Source organism: Mixophyes fleayi, chromosome 2 (genome assembly GCF_038048845.1).
Source record: "Mixophyes fleayi isolate aMixFle1 chromosome 2, aMixFle1.hap1, whole genome shotgun sequence".
Taxonomy (NCBI): domain Eukaryota; kingdom Metazoa; phylum Chordata; class Amphibia; order Anura; family Limnodynastidae; genus Mixophyes; species Mixophyes fleayi.
In genome coordinates this window covers 47,946,839-47,966,123 of record NC_134403.1, presented here as the reverse complement: position 1 = coordinate 47,966,123, position 19,285 = coordinate 47,946,839, and the positions used below count along the sequence as shown (strand labels likewise).

The following is a 19,285-nucleotide window of genomic DNA, read 5'->3' as shown; positions in this document are numbered from 1 at the left end:
TGCTTGATACAATGTCAAAATATTTTGCAGTGTGGGAGAGTGGGAAGATCCTGATACCACCAGGAAATTCCAGGAGACCCAAGAGTTTGACTGTAGTAAAGCCAGTGTAATCTAGATGAATTCGTAGATGATGCCCAGATATACTAAACGGCGGGTTTGAAAAAGTGGATTTGTTGCCTATAGCAACCAATTAGATTCTAGCTGTCACTTTGTAGAATGTACTAAATAAATGATAGCTAGAATCTGATTGGTTGCTATAGGCAACATCTCCACTTTTTCAAACCCGCAGTTTAGTATATATACCCTTTACTCTTATAGCTCTTCCATATTGCCAACACTACTACACTCTTATCTGATTCATCTAAGAAAACGAAAATATTTATAATAACGTCTGCCTTCCCCTACTCCTAGATAGTCCATAATACTAATATGTAGGAAGGTGACCCCATAACTGTGCCACGCACCTTCTTTATATCCACCCTTTCACAGCCCAATAGCACCTTGTTTACCTACACAAAAGGGCTTTACACCCATGGACACTGATCGTATACAACCTCAAGAAAAACCTATTTGAAAACTGTAATGTGTTCATGTCCCTGGATCTGTATTTCCATGATCGACAGTGGTTTTAAAAAGTATTCACCACTTACGGTATTTTGTAAATGTAATTTCCTTATATCATGGATATTTACCACTGATCAATACAAAATAGTAATGTCAAATAAAAAAACGACGACACATGTTCTACATTCATTGCAAATAAAAAATAAACAAAGTATGCTGATTAAAGTATTGTACACATCAACTCCCAACCCCTTAATCAGCTGCACCTATGGATGCGGATGTTCCAGAACCATATAGTTCCCATGTTCCGGAGCCCTGCTCTTTTTTATTTCTTTTATTTGTAAAAGAAATAAAACTCCCCACTCTTCCGTCCTCCCCCCATAGCCACCCTCCCCTCCACTCCTTCCGCCCTACCACGGGTGAGGAAGTCCACTCTCTCATTTCATCCTCCCCACCCCCCCCCTCTACCTGTCCCCTGGATCCCATCCCCTCCCACCTTCTTTGCTCCCTTTCCCCCACTACCTGCTCCCACCTCGCTCACCTCTTTAATCTCTCCCTCTCCTCCGGCATCTTCCCCTCCTCCTTCAAACATGCTCTCGTTTCCCCCATCCTCAAAAAACCTAATCTTGACCCCACTTCTCCCTCTAACTATCGGCCCATATCTCTTCTCCCCTTTGCCTCCAAAATTCTCGAGAGGCTCGTCTGTAGCCGTCTCTCCTCCTAACTTTCTGATCACTCCCTCCTTGATCCTCTCCAGTCTGGTTTCCGCCCCCTTCACTCCACTGAAACTGCCCTGGCTAAAGTCACCAATGATCTGCTCTCGGCTAAAGCCAGGGGCCACTTCTCCCTTCTCATCCTCCTTGATCTCTCTGCAGCCTTCGACACCGGCGACCACCCCCTCCTCCTCCACACCCTCCAGTCCTTTGGTCTCTCCGGCCCAGTCCTGTCCTGGTTCACCTCTTACCTTGCTGACCGTTCCTTCTCCGTCACCACCTCTGGGTCTTTCTCCCCCCCCCGTCCACCCTTCCAGTTGGGGTCCCTCAGGGCTCTGTTTTGGGACCCTTACTCTTCTCTCTATACACCTCTTCCCTAGGTGAACTCATCAGCTCCTACGGCCTCAACTATCATCTCTACGCTGACGACACCCAACTTTACCTCTCCTCTCCTGATCTCTCTCCCTCCCTCCTCTCTAGGGTGTCCGCCTGCGTCTCTGCCATCTCTTCCTTGATGTCCTCTCGATTCCTTAAGCTTAACCTCGCCAAAACTGAACTCATAGTCTTCCCTCCTCCTCGCACCTTGCCCCCTTCTGACCTCTCCACCACTGTCGACAACACCTCTATCTCCCCTGTCCACCAACTTCGCTGCCTCGGGGTCATCCTCGACTCCTCTCTCTCCTTTGGGTCCCACATTCTCTCTCTTGCTAAATCCTGCCGCTTCCAGCTGCGTAACATCGCACGCATCTGGCCCTTCCTCTCCCAAGATGCCACTAAATGTCTTATTCACTCTCTGATCATCTCCCGCTTGGACTACTGCAATCTCCTCCTTACTGGTCTCCCCCACTCTCACCTTGCTCCCCTTCGATCTGCACTTAACGCTGCCGCTAGGCTTATCTTCCCCTCTCGCCGCTCCTCCTCTGTCTCCCCCCTCTACCAATCCCTTCACTGGCTCCCCCTACCCTACAGAATCCTGTTCAAGCTCCTCACTCTTACATACAAGGCCCTCGCCAACTCCACTGCACCCTACATCTCCTCCCTCCTCTCTATTCATGCTCCATCCCGCCCTCTCCGATCGGCCAATGACCGTCGCCTCTCTTCCCCCCTGATCACCTCCTCCCACGTGCGTATCCAAGACTTCGCCCGCGCTGCCCCCCTCCACTGGAACAAACTCCCTCCCTCCATCAGAACTTCCCCCAATCTGTCCAGTTTCAAACGGTGTTTAAAAACACACCTTTTTCTTAAAGCCTTCCAGTCTCCCACTTAACTTCCTACCTTTTCTTCTGACTCTTCCCCTCCATTCCCCTTCCCCTATCCCTATCCTCCGTTCCTCCGTCTCTCCCTCTCTCCCCTGTGTTCTCTGTCAGTCCACCCCTCCCCTTAGATTGTACGCTCCTTTGAGCAGGGCTTTCTCTCCTCCTGTCTTCACCACTTTTAACTCTGCTCGCCAGCTACCCTGCCTTCCTCCTCAAGGGACCCTCTTCCCTCGTCCCCTCTCGCTCCCTTCTCTTCCCCCAGGGGGTCTCCCTCTCATCTGTGCCCTCCTTCCTAGGTGCCATTGCTGGCTGACCTTCCCCTCTCCCCTCCCCTCTAGCTGTGCCTTGAGCTCACTGAGTTACTGTGATTATTGTTTACTGTTCTGTGCTGTCTCACCTCGTATTGTAATCTTGTCTGTCCCTGTACGGCGCGGCGGACACCTAGTGGCGCCCTATAAATAAAAATTAATAATAATAATAATTTGTAAACTATATTACTAGGAAGAAATACGTGCAGAGTCACTTCTCGTTTTCAAGTGTGCCCTGGATAAACCATGATGATAATTTCAGCCTTAGCTTGTAGCTGTCAGTTTTCCCAGGCTCAACAACACACAGAGCTTTGAAAAAATCCAGCCATCTGTGCACATGTATCCAGAACACTAATTGGCCACAATAGCCTGTTCCACGACCATTTGAAAGTCTTACATTTTAATGTGTTTGTTTTTGTATAACAGTCTTGTTTTTTTTAATCTACCCTAAGCTCACACTAGTAGCCCTCTGTTCTGTCTGACAAATTGCTACATGTAGAGCACCTTTGTGTATTTACTTTTAGTGTTCAGTATACAAACACAGCGATGTCTGACTTAACACAAGAAGCTGTACTGAATGTGAAGGTTGGCAGGCTATACAGAAGTTAAAGGAATATCATTAAGGTAGCCTAAAATATGGCGTTGTGCCTCAGTGTGAATATTGTTACACTGCTAAGTGTACAGGAGATGGACCAGAAGATCACAGCCAGATTCAGCAATCAAAGTCTACACTTGCAGAAAGTGAGACAAAGCCAAGGGTAAGTACCAGGGAAGCAAGGCAAGGCCAGAAGTACAGGCCTATCCTATTTACGTTTAAAGGGTAAACCGCCAATCTAAGATAGGTCTAGCACAAGGTGCATGTATGTAAATACTGATGACATCTTCCAAAGCTTGGATTGGTGCATCATCATTGCTGCGCCACCAGGAAACAGGGAAATGTCACTAAATACACAAGAATTTAGGTACATTTGCATACTGGGGCATACTGGCCAGTGGCGAAACTACCATTGGTGCGGCAGGTGCAGTGCACCGGGGCCCATGGAGATAATGGTGCCCACTGCATGGCAAATGTGGAAAGTCCGGGGCCCCGGTTCCCACCTCTCTGCACTGGGGCCCACAGCTCGCTAGTTTTGCCTCTGATACTGTTGCTTGTAGTTTTATGACATCAGGACAGGGGGATCCCACACTGTAGGTGTCTGTGTTATAGCGTCACCAGCCCAGCGTATCATAGCCTAGTGGTGGTATCGACTTTTAAAGTGTGGACCACACATTGTTCATCCCCCTGCAATTGGCACCACCAGTCCAGGTCATGTGTAATGGCACTGAAGCACTTTTGTTTGGGTGGGGGTCGATGTTGTCTTTTATTTTATTTTCTATTTTTTAAACTGCAAAAGTCTGTACTGATGATCAGTAGAGGAACAGAATGTTTCTCCTGGGGTAGAGCACCCGGAACAGTTACACCTTCTGACAGTCATATCTGCAGCTGTATCCCTCTCTAAGTAGAGCGCTAGTACATATACACGCCATTACTGTAATTGGCCAACATTAACCAGCTCCTTACCTCACCACTTCCGCCTCTACAGACGTAAGGATGCGCAAGTCAGGAATAAGCAAACAGTGCAATATGGATGTAGGATACATATTTTTCATGCACAGTTGCAAAAAGTGTATTTTATGCGGAAAAATGGCCATTTTTATTATATATTATTATTGTCATTCCTTTGCAAGATGCGACAGTGCTCCGCAGCATGGACAGTGGGGAACAGAGAGCATACATGAAACCGACATACAAGGTAGACAAAATAGGTGCAGGTGTGAAAACAAAGTGTAGGATGGATCTGCTTATAAGAACTTACATTCCAGTGGGTGTAGTAAGTTCAGTACCATCAGTAAATAAAACTTTGGCCTCATTTCTGGCTTAAATTAATCATGAGTGAGGGGTGATAGTGGATGTGGCACTTTTCTGTGTTTGAGGCTTTTCTTTTTTACATTGGGTAAAGTTTACTTAGGAATATGATGCTTCACTAAAATGTAAATGTAAGGTGCAAAATTGTCCTATTAAAAATATAGGATGAGACGGATTCTGCAAGTGGTTGATATTCGGCGACTTGCAGAATCCGCTGCTTAATACATTTACCCCCAGATCTCCCAGCGGCTAAAATCTCATGCATAATTCCCAACAGAGTATAGCACCTCCAGAGGCATAAGAGTGAATATAAATCCCTGACAGGTGGGATGCCAGTTTTCAAAATTTGGGAATGCGGTGTTCGACCGCCCAAATTTCCGGGTACTATGGTACCCACCATTGCAGATATTTTTGTGCACATATATGGGGTATCAGGCAATATCCGCAGTGTTGCATCACTGCTGTGTGCCCCCTGCAACGGTTTTGGAGGTACTGCGCAGCACATCACATGGAATTGAATTGTCCCCAGTATGTCTTACATATTCCCCATTCTGGTTTGAGTGCATGCTTGGTGATGGTCGGGGGCACTGAGTTGAGTACAGTACCTGCACCCTGGAAAAACACCCTTAGATAGAGACCTCTGCAAGAGGTTGAGATAGAGATCCCAAGACTGAAAAGACAGGGGTATATTTACTAAACTGCGGGTTTGAAAAAAATGGAGATGTTGCCTATACCAACCAATCAGATTCTAGTTATCATTTTGTAGAATGTAGTAAATACATAATAACTAGAAGCTGATTGGTTTAGTACATTCAACAAAATGACAGCTATAATCTGATTGGTTGCTATAGGCAACATCTCCACTTTTTCAAACCAGCAGTTTAGTAAATATACCCCAGAGTGTGATGCCAGAACAGGATGCTGCTAGTTTGACATCCATGAGAGTCGAGTGATGAGAGTGTGGGTTCTCACTCAGAGATATCCAAAGGTGACTTTGATTCTGCATTTACCTATACCCAATGTGCAGTTGAGAACAAGCCAAGAAAGACAGAATCTCTGAGCATGAAAGTGAAGGCTGCAGTGTAGAGACAGTCACACAGTTTTTGTTTTTTCTGCCAAGTGTTAGGTTCTACAGAGTACTGAGGTGATAATGTGATTGTTACTTCCATGTGATATCATGAGACAGTGTGAAGTTATTTTAATTGCAAAATAACTTAATGAACCTAAGTCATTTGTGCCAAAGAATAGAAAGATAAGTGATTGTGAATAAATAAGTCCTTATCATTTCTTTTCCAGTTAAGCCAATGGACCCCATTCTTTTCATCAGTGATAACTGTGCATCATTTCACCAGCTACTCCGGAATTACATATGTTCTCCTATTATCACCCAGGGGTAGGAGAGAACGAGCTACAGCCAGACGGCTGACCGACGGGTACTACAAGATAGGATACCATCCATATACCATCTCCCCAAACATCGACCCCTCTGGATCCACCACTGTGATTGAGTGACCTGAACACTTCCTAGACACATAGGTAAAGCGATCTCATAGAGATCCCTATTACAAAGTGTCTCTAGGGACAAGCCGAAACTCTTTGTGGTCTAGTAAAATTCCGATCATCTCGCCCATAGTTTTCTTAATTAGAACATGTTTATACAGTATTTAACAGACTTGGATGTATGTGCATATGCAATACCATTTTATCTTTTAAATAAAATGTTAGTGATTTTTTATTTTATTTATATAGCCCCTTCCCCAGTAGGACTCAACGCACTTTACATTGTTACACAGGGTGAGGCAGCCATCTTGGGTGCGCTCAGCTGCTATTCTGTGGATACAGTCACATCAGTCCCTGATGTAGGGACCATTTTTTGTCAGAGGGAAAACCCATGCAAACACAGGGAGAACATACAAACGACATACAGTTAGGGCCATAGTGGGAATCAAACTCATAACCCCAGCACTGTGAGTAATGCTAACCAGTGTGCCAACATGTCAAATATACAGGCACCACTTGACTTCACCCAGGAGGATTTGGGTCTCTTGAGCGAGTGTGGGGAGCTCAAGTGACCCAAAATGACAGAAGGGTGGAGTAACAGACTGAACTACATAGGAGAGCCTCCATTAATGATTAATTCCCCACCATCCTGTAACCTTAATCCCTGTCCAGTGCAGCATGTTGCTTAGGCAAGACGAAGTGTGACCTTTCCCAGCTGTTGTGCAGAACTGCAAGTGCCAGCATATAAGCTGGAGGGGCATGCTGGAAGTGACTGGCAATTATACAACAGGTACTTGATAATGGCAATGACAGGTGGGCAGAGTACAAGTGGTGCCTCTATAATTAACAATTACCTAAAAATTAAACAGACATTATATATTTCTTATTATGTCCAAAACAGACCAAACCTTCAAAGTAAACATATTTGGTATCCCTGTAAACAGTAAAAATTGCAAACTAAAAGGAATGGTATGTTCTGTATGAAAAGAGCACTTTTAAACTGTTTGGTGTTTCACTGTATAATACCCCTAAATTAACAAAAGAAAGAGATATTTATTCAACTAAGGAAAAACCACTGTAACTCATAAAAAAACACATTATCAAGATGCAGATTGTACAAATTTGCCATGGACTCTGGCATCATAAGAATTCATTATTTTGGAGTATATATATATATATATATATATATACACACACATCATTATCACCATTTATTTATATAGCACCACCAATTCCACAGCGCTATACAGAGAACTCATTCAGTCCCTACCCCAAATTTCCTAACACACACATGGACAGACAGACTACGGTCAATTTTGATAGCAGCCAATTAACTTACAAGTATGTTTTTTTTGGAGTGTGGGAGGGAATCGGAGCACCCGGAGGAAACCCATGCAAACACAGAGAGAACATACAAACTCCACACAGATAAGGCCATGGCTGGGAATTGAACTCATGACCCCAGCGCTGTGAGGCAGAAGTGCTAACCCCTAAGTCACTGTGCTACCTATATATACACACACACACATACATATATACACACACATACACATATATATACACATACATACATACACATACATACACATATACACATACATACATATATATATATATACACATACATACATATATATACATATATACACACATACATATATTATAATGTTGTCATACAATGCTTGAACCCCCAACAGATTAATAATGATGTCTTCTCACTGAGGAGCTGTCACCACCCTCCCTCTCCGCTTTACATGACCCTCTCCCGCTGGGGCCCCGGGGGGCGGGAGCGCGCACAGAACACGAGTGTCTGCGGGCGTCGGGGACGCGCGCGGAATAAACGTGTCCGCTGAACGGGAGCGCGCTCGGCTCCGGCCTGTCTGCTGGCGGTGATCGGGTGAAGATGGCGCCGGGCGGATGGAAATCCTAATGACAGTCTCCAGGATCGCTTCTATCTGTACCATGGTAGGTGTATAGACCCTACGGGCCGGGTCTGCTGGAGGGCTGGGAGGAGGGGGACGTACAGTGCTGGTAACACAGCCGGCTGCGGACGGGGGGGGCAGAGTGCCTGCTCTGCGGTACGTAGTTGTAGGAGAGGCTGGGGATGCACTGCGGCCTAAGGCTGAGTCCGAGCTGGCCAGTACAGTGCATTATAAGCCCAGGCTGGAGCCCAGTAAAGTGCATTGGTTTGCAGTGTGGTCTGTGCCAGCTAGTTGTGACCCCGAGCACCACCTACCCCCATGCACCTGGCACGCAGGTAGAGGCTGCAGGTGGGCGATCAGTCACATGGATTTGGTTTTCACTTGGCTTCAAATATGTTTTTGACACATTTTATTCTCACTCACCTTAACAGACATGGTTAATGTCATGGTGGGCAAAATACCCAATGTGTGTGTGTGTGTCTTGTGCCATCAGGAACCTTTGCTTATAGGTTGTGCAGGCTATATAGTATGACTAATCCTACACACAACGTGTGGTTAACAGATCTGGTCTATTCTAGCCTTAAGGATAATATCAGACAAGGTGATTTTGAATGCTGTTTTTCCAGAAAAAAAATAAATGTTCTGAATTCCATTAAGTGGCAATTTACACTCAGTGGGAAACAGTGTCCTTGTCACACAATAGCAAGCTTTACACACCAAATATGCTGCATTTTTACCGCATGAAGTGCTTTGGCGTGACTGGGAAACAGTGTGAATCTTGCAATGTAATGTGTCGGTGTACCCTCTTCCAAACTTGGCATAGAAAAATATGACCTGCAGCAGCAGCAGCAGTAAATTTACATATGCATAGGTGTCCTTGATCCCGTGGTCAGTTTTCCCATATGTTTGTGTGTTTGGACATGATATATGGCATACCGGTTGAAGTACGCGTCCTGAAGTTTATTTTAAAACACAACTTTGGTGCAAAGGTTGTTTTGTAGCGATGATTCTCTTCCTATCTGTGCATTTTTATTTTCTGGCTCCAGCTACAGGTGTCACAAGGTGTATTTGCATGAAGCATAGAACCATTCAGTCTATGATGTGCACATTGTATTTTTTGGTTGTGGTATTTTTCCCCCCCACATTTACATACTAATTTGTGCAATGTTCTCCAGTCTTTGACCTTGTGCACATCCTCTTTGAATTCCCAGAAATATGAAGTAGTGATTATTTTATTGACACTACACACTTGCAGGTTAGCGTAATTAAACTTTTAAAGCTTTTATAGCTTGTTCTTATGGAGTGGTGACACGCTGAAACATTAATATACTTTGCACAAATGCAAACTATGTAGACTAGGGATTGTGGCCGTATGGGAGCAAGTCAAAAGTTCAAGTTGCGTTTTATTTTCTTTAAAGTTCACTTATACCCCTTTCACACAGAGGCATGGGCCCAGAAATAACCCAGGGCGTGTGCCTATGTGAATGGGGTGACCTTGGTTGCGACCAGTATTATTCTTGGGTTGGAGCCGGATACGCTGCGGTCTGCAAGGTGTTCATGGGTTATTCGACACAGGTTCAGTTAAAAGCAGTTCATTGGAGGGGCCCAACATGATAATGCAGGGCGGACCTGGGTCCAGTGTGAAAGGTGGCAGCCTGGGGTATACCCAGGAGGGGTACCCCCAAGGAGTATAAAGTAATGTAGGAAAGTCTATCACATTGTTGCACCAGTTTCTGTGATATTAAAGCTAGTATATAGCAGGTGTCCTAGTGTGATAACATGAAGTGTAACTTCCACGCCTGGTCATTCCTGGTCATAGCTTTTCCTTAAATAGTGGAAGAGGAGCATGGATATTGTTTGTCATCTGAACAAATCTCCTTTTTATTGCACCAGCCATGTTAATTCCCACCCTGTTCCGTTCTGTCTTTTCTGTGATTGGACTCGGGAGAGGTGGAGGTTATATGGAAGCTCAGTGAGGATCATTGATCCCTGCAAATAAACACATTCACATTATATTTTTTTTTTAACAAGAAACCGATCACAAACATAGAAGGAAGAAAACAGAATTTGCTCTACTTTTCACTGTTTATGGTCCTGATCCATATTGTTAAAAAATAATTTTGTGTACATGCCTTACCTAGTCACTGTAAGCTGTCACTACACCATCTCGTCTGGATCCAAACGAAAAGATGGAACGGAAAACACTTGCAGATTAAAACTGCATTTATCCGAACTCTTCTTTTGCCTGCCATGTTGCTAAATGTTCATGGTTGAACTTACAGATGTCGTAATATTTACTGCATGGGGGCATTTATGTGTTTAAAATCCCCAGAATACTGTCTGTGCCTGTTCTTTACTACTTTCATCCACAGCCCACCTGTCGTGGTGGAGAGAAGCTGATTACTATGCTGTAATCAATCAACATGTAAAGTATTATTACAAGCCAATAGATGAATTATTAATGCACCATATAACTCTAAGATTAAACAGTTGAATGAACACCTAATTGTGTCCACTATGTCCTGCTTACCCTTTCGCTGCCTCTAGTCCCATCATGGCGTTAATATATTTTTATGATTGTTTAATAAGATAAATGTACTCAGTGGGAAGGGAATTAGAAGGAACAGTATTTTGGGATTTAAATAGATTAAACATCAACATCATACCTTCCTGAAAAACAAAATTCCAGTGGCGTTCTGACGTTTGTGACTGCAGTTTGAGATCTTTTATATTGCACCAGCATGTTATCTGTTCCACTCCTTTTGGGAAAGCAGGTAATTTAAAAACAAACATTGTTTAGGGGGGGACAGAACAGTGTTACTCTGTTTTGTATCCCTTTGGTATGGTGTGGGACAAAGGTCAGTTCAGAAGTAATGGACTTGGTCTTCTTGTTACCAAGTGCAATAACATTCTTGTAGTAGCCATTTAAAGGAAAATACATTGTAATTTTTTAACTTATTTTTATTTTGAAAATTATTTAGAGTTTGTCATTTTGTGTCTTGTTAAAATTTATCGCAATTTGCATGCACAAAACTTGCCCCATTTTTGAGTTAAGCAAATATTCTACTTGCACCTATGTTCACTTGGAGAGGCTGGTAAGGTTCAGCACAGCATGGACGTTGATACGCATTTCAATCGCCCTTGGAGATGCTTTTTTTACTTGCACGTATCTTTAAGATATACCTTTTAGAAGGCGTATCTTTGCTCTTTTCATAAAAGTGCAAGCTTCTGAGTTGATGATAATGGACAGAATTTGCTCCTGATATAACTATATTATTATGTTATATTTATAAAGCACCAACACATTATGTAGCACTGTACATTGAGGGAATCATGATACAAATCCATTACAGAGTGACATTAAATAGAAGTTAAACATAGCCCTGCCCAACTGTGCTAGTTCCTGACTCTGGGCAGTCGGTGATTGCAGGCGCTGTGCTAGTTCCTGACTCTGGGCAGTTGGTGATTGCATGTGCTGTGCTATATCCTGACTCTGGACAGTTGGTGATTGCAGGCGCTGAGCTAGTTCCTGACTCTAGGCAGTTGGTGATTGCAGGTGCTGTGCTAGTTCCTGACTCTGGGCAGTTGGTGATTGCAGGTGCTGTGCTAGTTCCTGACTCTGGGCAGTTGGTGATTGCAGGTGCTGTGCTAGTTCCTGACTCTGGGAATTTGGTGATTGCAGGCGCTGTGCTAGTTCCTGACTCTGGGAATTTGGTGATTGCAGGCGCTGTGCTAGTTCCTGACTCTGGGCAGTTGGTGATTGCAGGCGCTGTGCTAGTTCCTGACTCTGGGCATTTGTTGATTGCAGGTGCTGTGCCAGTTCCTGACTCTGGGCAGTTGTTGATTGCAGGCGCTGTGCTAGTTCCTGACTCTGGGCAAGTCGGTGAATGCAGGCTTTGATGATCATAAAACAATAATTCCACATTTTTCAGTGTCTGTCTGTGACACAGAAGTCCCAAGTTGGCTTCTCCAATAAGCATTAGCTTAATAGTACTTGGTGGCTTAATGATTTGCTGACTTAAGACAAGTGCAAGTATTGAGCAATGTTTTTAGGTGTTTTATTTCGGGGGTCTGACGCCAGGCAGTTGTTGATTATAGGTAATGTAAATAAAAATTCTCTCAGGTGCTCACACTATATAATATAAGGACCTATTGTCACTACCTATCTTAGGGGTGCCAATCCCTAAATGGAAACAAAACCTGAAACAATAAGAAAGGTGCGCCAAAAGCTTGGTGATTACAGGCGCTGTGCTAGTTCCTGACTCTGGGCAGTTGGTGATTGTAGGCGCTGTGCTAGTTCCTGACTCTGGGCAGTTGGTGATTGCAGGCGCTGTGCTAGTTCCTGACTCTGGGAATTTGGTGATTGCAGGCGCTGTGCTAGTTCCTGACTCTGGGCAGTTGGTGATTGCAGGCGCTGTGCTAGTTCCTGACTCTGGGCAGTTGGTGATTGCAGGCGCTGTGCTAGTTCCTGACTCTGGGCAGTTGGTGATTGCAGGCGCTGTGCTAGTTCCTGACTCTGGGCAGTTGGTGATTGCAGGCGCTGTGCTAGTTCCTGACTCTGGGCAGTTGGTGATTACAGGTGCTGAGCTAGTTCCTGACTCTGGGCAGTTGGTGATTACAGGCGCTGAGCTAGTTCCTGACTCTGGGCAGTTGGTGATTACAGGCGCTGTGCTAGTTCCTGACTCTGGGCAGTTGGTGATTACAGGCGCTGTGCTAGTTCCTGACTCTGGGCAGTTGGTGATTACAGGCGCTGTGCTAGTTCCTGACTCTGGGCAGTTGGTGATTGCAGGCGCTGTGCTAGTTCCTGACTCTGGGCAGTTGGTGATTACAGGCGCTGAGCTATTTCCTGACTCTGGGCAGTTGGTGATTACAGGCGCTGTGCTAGTTCCTGACTCTGGGCAGTTGGTGATTACAGGCGCTGTGCTAGTTCCTGACTCTGGGCAGTTGGTGATTGCAGGCGCTGTGCTAGTTCCTGACTCTGGGCAGTTGGTGATTACAGGCGCTGTGCTAGTTCCTGACTCTGGGCAGTTGGTGATTACAGGTGCTGTGCTAGTTCCTGACTCTGGGCAGTTGGTGATTACAGGCGCTGTGCTAGTTCCTGACTCTGGGCAGTTGGTGATTGCAGGCGCTGTGCTAGTTCCTGACTCTGGGCAGTTGGTGATTACAGGCGCTGAGCTATTTCCTGACTCTGGGCAGTTGGTGATTACAGGCGCTGTGCTAGTTCCTGACTCTGGGCAGTTGGTGATTACAGGCGCTGTGCTAGTTCCTGACTCTGGGCAGTTGGTGATTGCAGGCGCTGTGCTAGTTCCTGACTCTGGGCAGTTGGTGATTACAGGCGCTGTGCTAGTTCCTGACTCTGGGCAGTTGGTGATTACAGGCGCTGTGCTAGTTCCTGTCTCTGAACAGTTGGTGATTAGACACTTTGTTCCTGATTCATTAAGGCACGTAAAATGAACGTAAATTGCCTTTTTTTCCTAAAACGCCCGTATTTCGGGCACATGCACGTCTGTATTCAACAGAGCAGATCTGAGGAAACATCTGTTGTTGAATACGGATCTATGTACGTTCTGCTCTGACAGGCAAGACACTGTACTCTACATATGTGTTGAATGTATCCTGCAAAGTCCCAGCAGAACACACGGGAAAAAAATATAAAATTGTCTCCCGTTAATATAGTCATTAGTGACAAAACATAAAATGCATTTATTAGGTTATGAATGTCTGCTATACATAAAATGTATTTTTACAGTTGCTGATTGAAAACACATTTACTAGCTTGCATACATGACCTTCATCACTATAACTCGACGCTTACATCTGTTGCTGGTGCAAGTGATATCACAGAATAATACGTACCTGAGAGATGTCTAAAGCTTGAATTGAGTGCTGCTGCATGTGCATAAGCTTGGCACGCCCTAAGTGTACATTGACTTTGTGCATGCGCCCCTTCCCCTCCCCATTCCGCCCATGAAATTGTAGCCTGTCTTAAGGGTTCTTTGTGCTTGAAGATGAATTGTATGTTCTTGCATTCACTGACGTATGGTCCGGTTCTGGGTATGCACAGAGCGATTTTTATGCAAAATTCGACATTTACTTTCCTTAATGAAAGTGATTACGGGCACTGTGTGAGCTCTAGGCAATTGGTGATTACGGGAACTGCGTGAGCTCCTGGCTCTAGGCAATTGGTGATTACGGGAACTGCGTGAGCTCCTGGTTCTAGGCAATTGGTGATTACGGGAACTGCGTGAGCTCCTGGCTCTAGGCAATTGGTGATTACGGGAACTGCGTGAGCTCCTGGCTCTAGGCAATTGGTGATTACGGGAACTGCGTGAGCTCCTGGCTCTAGGCAATTGGTGATTACGGGAACTGCGTGAGCTCCTGGCTCTAGGCAATTGGTGATTACGGGAACTGCGTGAGCTCCTGGCTCTAGGCAATTGGTGATTACGGGAACTGCGTGAGCTCCTGGCTCTAGGCAATTGGTGATTACGGGAACTGTGTGAGCTCCTGGCTCTAGGCAATTGGTGATTACGGGAACTGCGTGAGCTCCTGGCTCTAGGCAATTGGTGATTACGGGAACTGCGTGAGCTCCTGGCTCTAGGCAATTGGTGATTACGGGAACTGCGTGAGCTCCTGGTTCTGGGCAGTTGGCGATTACGGGAATTGCGTGAGCTCCTGGTTCTAGCCAATTGGCGATTACGGGAGCTGCGTGAGGTCCTGGCTCTAGGCAATTGGCGATTACGGGAACTGCGTGAGCTCTGGGCAATTGGCGATTACGGGAATTGCGTGAGCTCCTAGCTCTGGGCAGTTGGCGATTACAGATACAGTACAAAGATATGTGAAATGCAAAGTACAGTCACATTTTTGCATGCAAGCAAATGTCACAATTTTATGTTTAAATCTAAATAAGTGTCTATTTTGCAAATATAACACCCTAGCCTATGTGCAATACTTTGCTAGGTATACTCCTAATATCTAGCACTTACCTGCAATTTCTCCATCTCCAGTGGACTGGCCATATGCAATCCTCTGTCTGCAGTCAGCCCCAAAATAGGGTACTCTGTTCAAACCCAATGATGTCCAAGTGGAGGACAGCCCTGGACAAAAGGCTTTTCTGCCGAGTCCCAGTTTGCCTATTGCACATAGAATAGGAGTAATATTTGCAAAACTGATCCTTTGGGTCTATTTTGCACATTTTAAACATCCTTTTAAAATAGAAAGTCTTTCAAAGGTACATTATTTTACTCATCAAATGGGATTGATAGATGAAAAATTGCCACTCACTTTACTTTCACATATATTAGTCTTTTGCACCTTTGTTAGGTGAAGTGTTTAAAATGGGATATTTAAAGAATGCACATGCTGGCATTGCAATTGGTTTAGGGCATCACTTGTAGTTGTTGCTATGCTGCAATGGATAATTATTGTACCATACAACAGTACAACCTTGCAGCATTTGTATTTCATATGCCTGGCTTAACTAGAATTGATGAATTGCACTATTTGAGGCTCTCTTCCTTTTCAATAGATGGAGAAAACCACAATGTATCCCAGTAGACTATCACTTGCACTACTAGTCTGGTGGCTAGTGCTGAAATCAGACCTGCAATATAATGATATAATGCCTAATATATATAAACTACTACTGTGGAAACGGGCAGCACATACAGTGTTTGTTATTGCATTTATACGTTTCTTCATTCAATTCAAAGACTTCCATGTATTCATAATTCTGACTTTCCCAGCTCATACTGAAAATGTGTCCAGTTGTATAAATGTTTCTTATGTTCTTCCATTACCAAGACAAGTGACCTTTGTTTTTTTTAGCTTTCATGTACATTATTAGGAAATCAACCAAATCTTTAATATGTGGGGAAAATTTTGTAGCACTAAATTGTTCAACAATTCAAGTTCTCTTATGTTTGTACTTGGAATATTTTGTAGTGACCATTAAAATGTTGCATGTACTGTGTAAGCTATAAAGTGATCATAAAATAAAGGCTTTTTTTATGACATTGTTGTGACATTATTGAGGCACCTTTGTGTAGGTGACAGGTACACTGGAATGATGTATCTTTCCTAGCAGTAAAGCCACTTTTCACCTGGTTTGACACTTCATTCACCTGCTTAGGTCAGCTGTTTCTTCTTGCTTTTGTAATAAGGCATTTTACAATGCAAAATACATTGGAGTGTGGCGATGAATATGTATGATTTTTCAGGACAATACTATAACACTTAGTGCCAGCACAGTGAGACGTGTGCACAAAAGACTATCATGGGAAGGAAAGAAGTTGGAAGATTGCTTTTTAAATTATTTTTGATGATCCTGAAGTTAATAAAATGTGTGGTCTTTGTGGAACACTTTGGAAGAGCTGCAGTGTTTGTAACCATGTAATATATTGTATGTTCCTGCTGTCACACACAATAGATGACTATGAATAGGATCAGCAGTTACAGATATGACTGAAGTAGGACACTGTTGATGGTCTTGACTTGTTTTGTACTGACATTCTGATGGCTTCTGTGGAATCATTTGGGCAAACAGTGATTGTTGGGCTGCTGAAGCCAATTGGCACTCTGAATCTCAGAGTTTCTACACCAGGTACAATGCCTGTTGCCTGGCCAGGACTCACAACCCTTATTATAATACTTAACATTTGTTTTTATATGGCTTTTTTTCAGATACAATGATTTTAAGCATGCAGTTGTAGCCATTTAATTTGATGAATTATAAGAATTTAGAGGGGAAAACATCTATTTGATATGTGTTGTTTTATTGGTCTTACAATAAACACAACCTATAGATTACTTTGAAACACGGTAGAAATTCTCATATGTCATAATTATTACTGCTCTGCAGTGATAATTGTGTATTGGATGCAGAGTTGAACTAAGCTGTGTCATAACCAGGAGCCAGGTAGTCAATGCGTAGACCATGCCAAACTTGGAAAACAAACACTTCTGTCTATCTGATATATAGGCTTGAATAAAAACACACAAGTCAGTAAAATAGTACTTTGTTTTGAATAAAAGTTGCGGTAAGGCATATACACACAAATACGTTAAAGTTGTGTTAGAAACCAATTTAAATCTTCTGTAGTCACCATTACTAGTACGGTGACCCTGGACTAGTAATGATGCATATAAACGGTCTTATGCAATTAAATTTATTTGAACTTAGTTTTTGAATGGTAAATTTCTTAAAACGAGGGTTTGTACACAGTGCAAAATAAACTGCCGTCTGTTATGATATTTAGCCAAACTATTTCACCAAGTTTGACTTTTTTCAGCTCATGTTGCATGTTGAACAGAGCTTTAAAACAGGATCATTGATCCTAATACGGATCACAGACTGTTCACATGACCACTTGGGTCAATGCAAGATGTGGTGTATGCCTGATGGGGCATTGACACAGCATGCAGTATTTTTCTCTGTCTAATCTCTTTTGAGCATTCTCCTTGTGTCGCTCCGAGAGGTCATGTGAACCATCCTAGTGTTGCTCATAGGGGATCAGTTTGAGCTGCACTCTGCCCAATCGGAGGGGTAATGTGGGCTGAACGTCCGTGTGTATGCACTCTTTTACCCTTGCCAGAATGCAGAACGTGCTCAGTGTTACTGACTACAGTGGTATTTACTGATAATATGAACTACAGAATACATTGACATTTATGACTTTAGCAGTCGTACTTCTGAAATCCTCAGTTCACCCCCCTCTTTGTGCCAATCGGCAGAATTTAAGACCCATAACCTTGTTTTGTTCTCAAATTGATAATTTGTTGCAAAATTATGTTATCAAATATTTTTTTTCTGCTTTTTATTTATTTATTCTGTTCAGACAGCCTTTCATGCTATTATGTTTCCACTCTGTAACTGAGTCACAGTTCTGAAGTGAATAGAGAATGAGTCAGAGCTGCACCAGGTGAGGGATATGAAAGCAGAGTCTACTGTTTATACATACTCGCTTCATAGTGTTCTCCTGGTATCTGTTTCACACTAGTAAGTGCTAAAACAGCAATAGTATGTCCTTTATTTGTATCACAAAGGGCAGAATGCATATTGACATGGTTTTGCAAATGATACTGTGGCCAGTTTTGTTTTTTCTTAGGTAATGGTGTAACTTTGTGATGTGATCACACTAAAGGTGTCTCCAATCTGGATATGGGACGTAGATGAGCAATCCAGATGTTTAATATTGAGGTTATGACTTGTGACTCATGTATTCCAAGTAGGCTTATATGAAGGAAAAAAGTATTTCGGATAAAAGTCCTATTTCTGTCCATTGTTTCTACCAGTGACCGTACATGCTGAATTGAATTAGTGATGTTTAATCCTGCTGTCTGGTAAGTAGCAGCTACCTTCTCATTGGCTGTGTAACAGAGCACAGTTTTACAGCAGCCTCAATGCTATGATTTTACTTGAATTTCCCATCTTAATCCCCTGTTGTGGCTCGGACTCCAGTATTGTATGATTCCAGCCACCCTCCCATTCCCAATTTGGAAACTGAGACGTTTTTATGCCAGACCACCAATCCTGCAAACCTTGGCCTCTTCCCCAAACTGTGAAGCCCATCCACTCCTTTTTTTGTTTGTTTGTTTTAAACCATGGGAAGTGACATTCCCAACAAAAATAGGACTACTGGGAAGTATGTCCAGGCTATATCTACAGGTCATGACATTTTTTAGACAAGGAGAACCTGCTTAATGATTAGGTCAGATAAGGGACCCCCCCCCCCCCGATCATGACATTCTTGTTTAGACATAGCGGAGAACATGCTTAATAGGCCAGAAAAGGGACCCTGATCATGACATTCTTGTTTAGACATAGCAGAGAACCTGCTTAATAGGCCAGATAAGGGACCCCGATCATAACATTCTTGTTTAGACATAGCGGAGAACATGCTTAATGATTAGGCCAGATAAGGCTGTAACAAGAAAAGCAACAAAAACTGTCCGTCATATCTTTCACGGCAAGATATTTCTTCTTTGTAAAGTCACACACACACATCTGCATTTATTTTTCTTCTAAAATCTTTTAATAGACATTTCTAGGTCTCGGCAAGATTAAATCTGCCAAGATTAAAAAAGGAAACAAAACCATTTTTTTTTTCTTTTTTTTGTT

The 19,285-nt window shown here is 43.5% G+C and overlaps 1 protein-coding gene across 1 annotated transcript in view; it reads left to right on the top strand.

Annotated features, from left to right (window-relative positions):
• The first annotated feature begins 8,091 nt into the window (after positions 1-8,091).
• The window catches only part of USP12 (ubiquitin specific peptidase 12), a 46,183-nt gene continuing 34,989 nt past the window's right edge, over positions 8,092-19,285 (top strand). Inside the window, exon 1 of the mRNA XM_075198926.1 lies at positions 8,092-8,212. Coding sequence (XP_075055027.1) covers positions 8,165-8,212 — 48 coding nt within the window. The 5' untranslated portion in view covers positions 8,092-8,164. The remainder of the gene's footprint in view (positions 8,213-19,285) is intronic.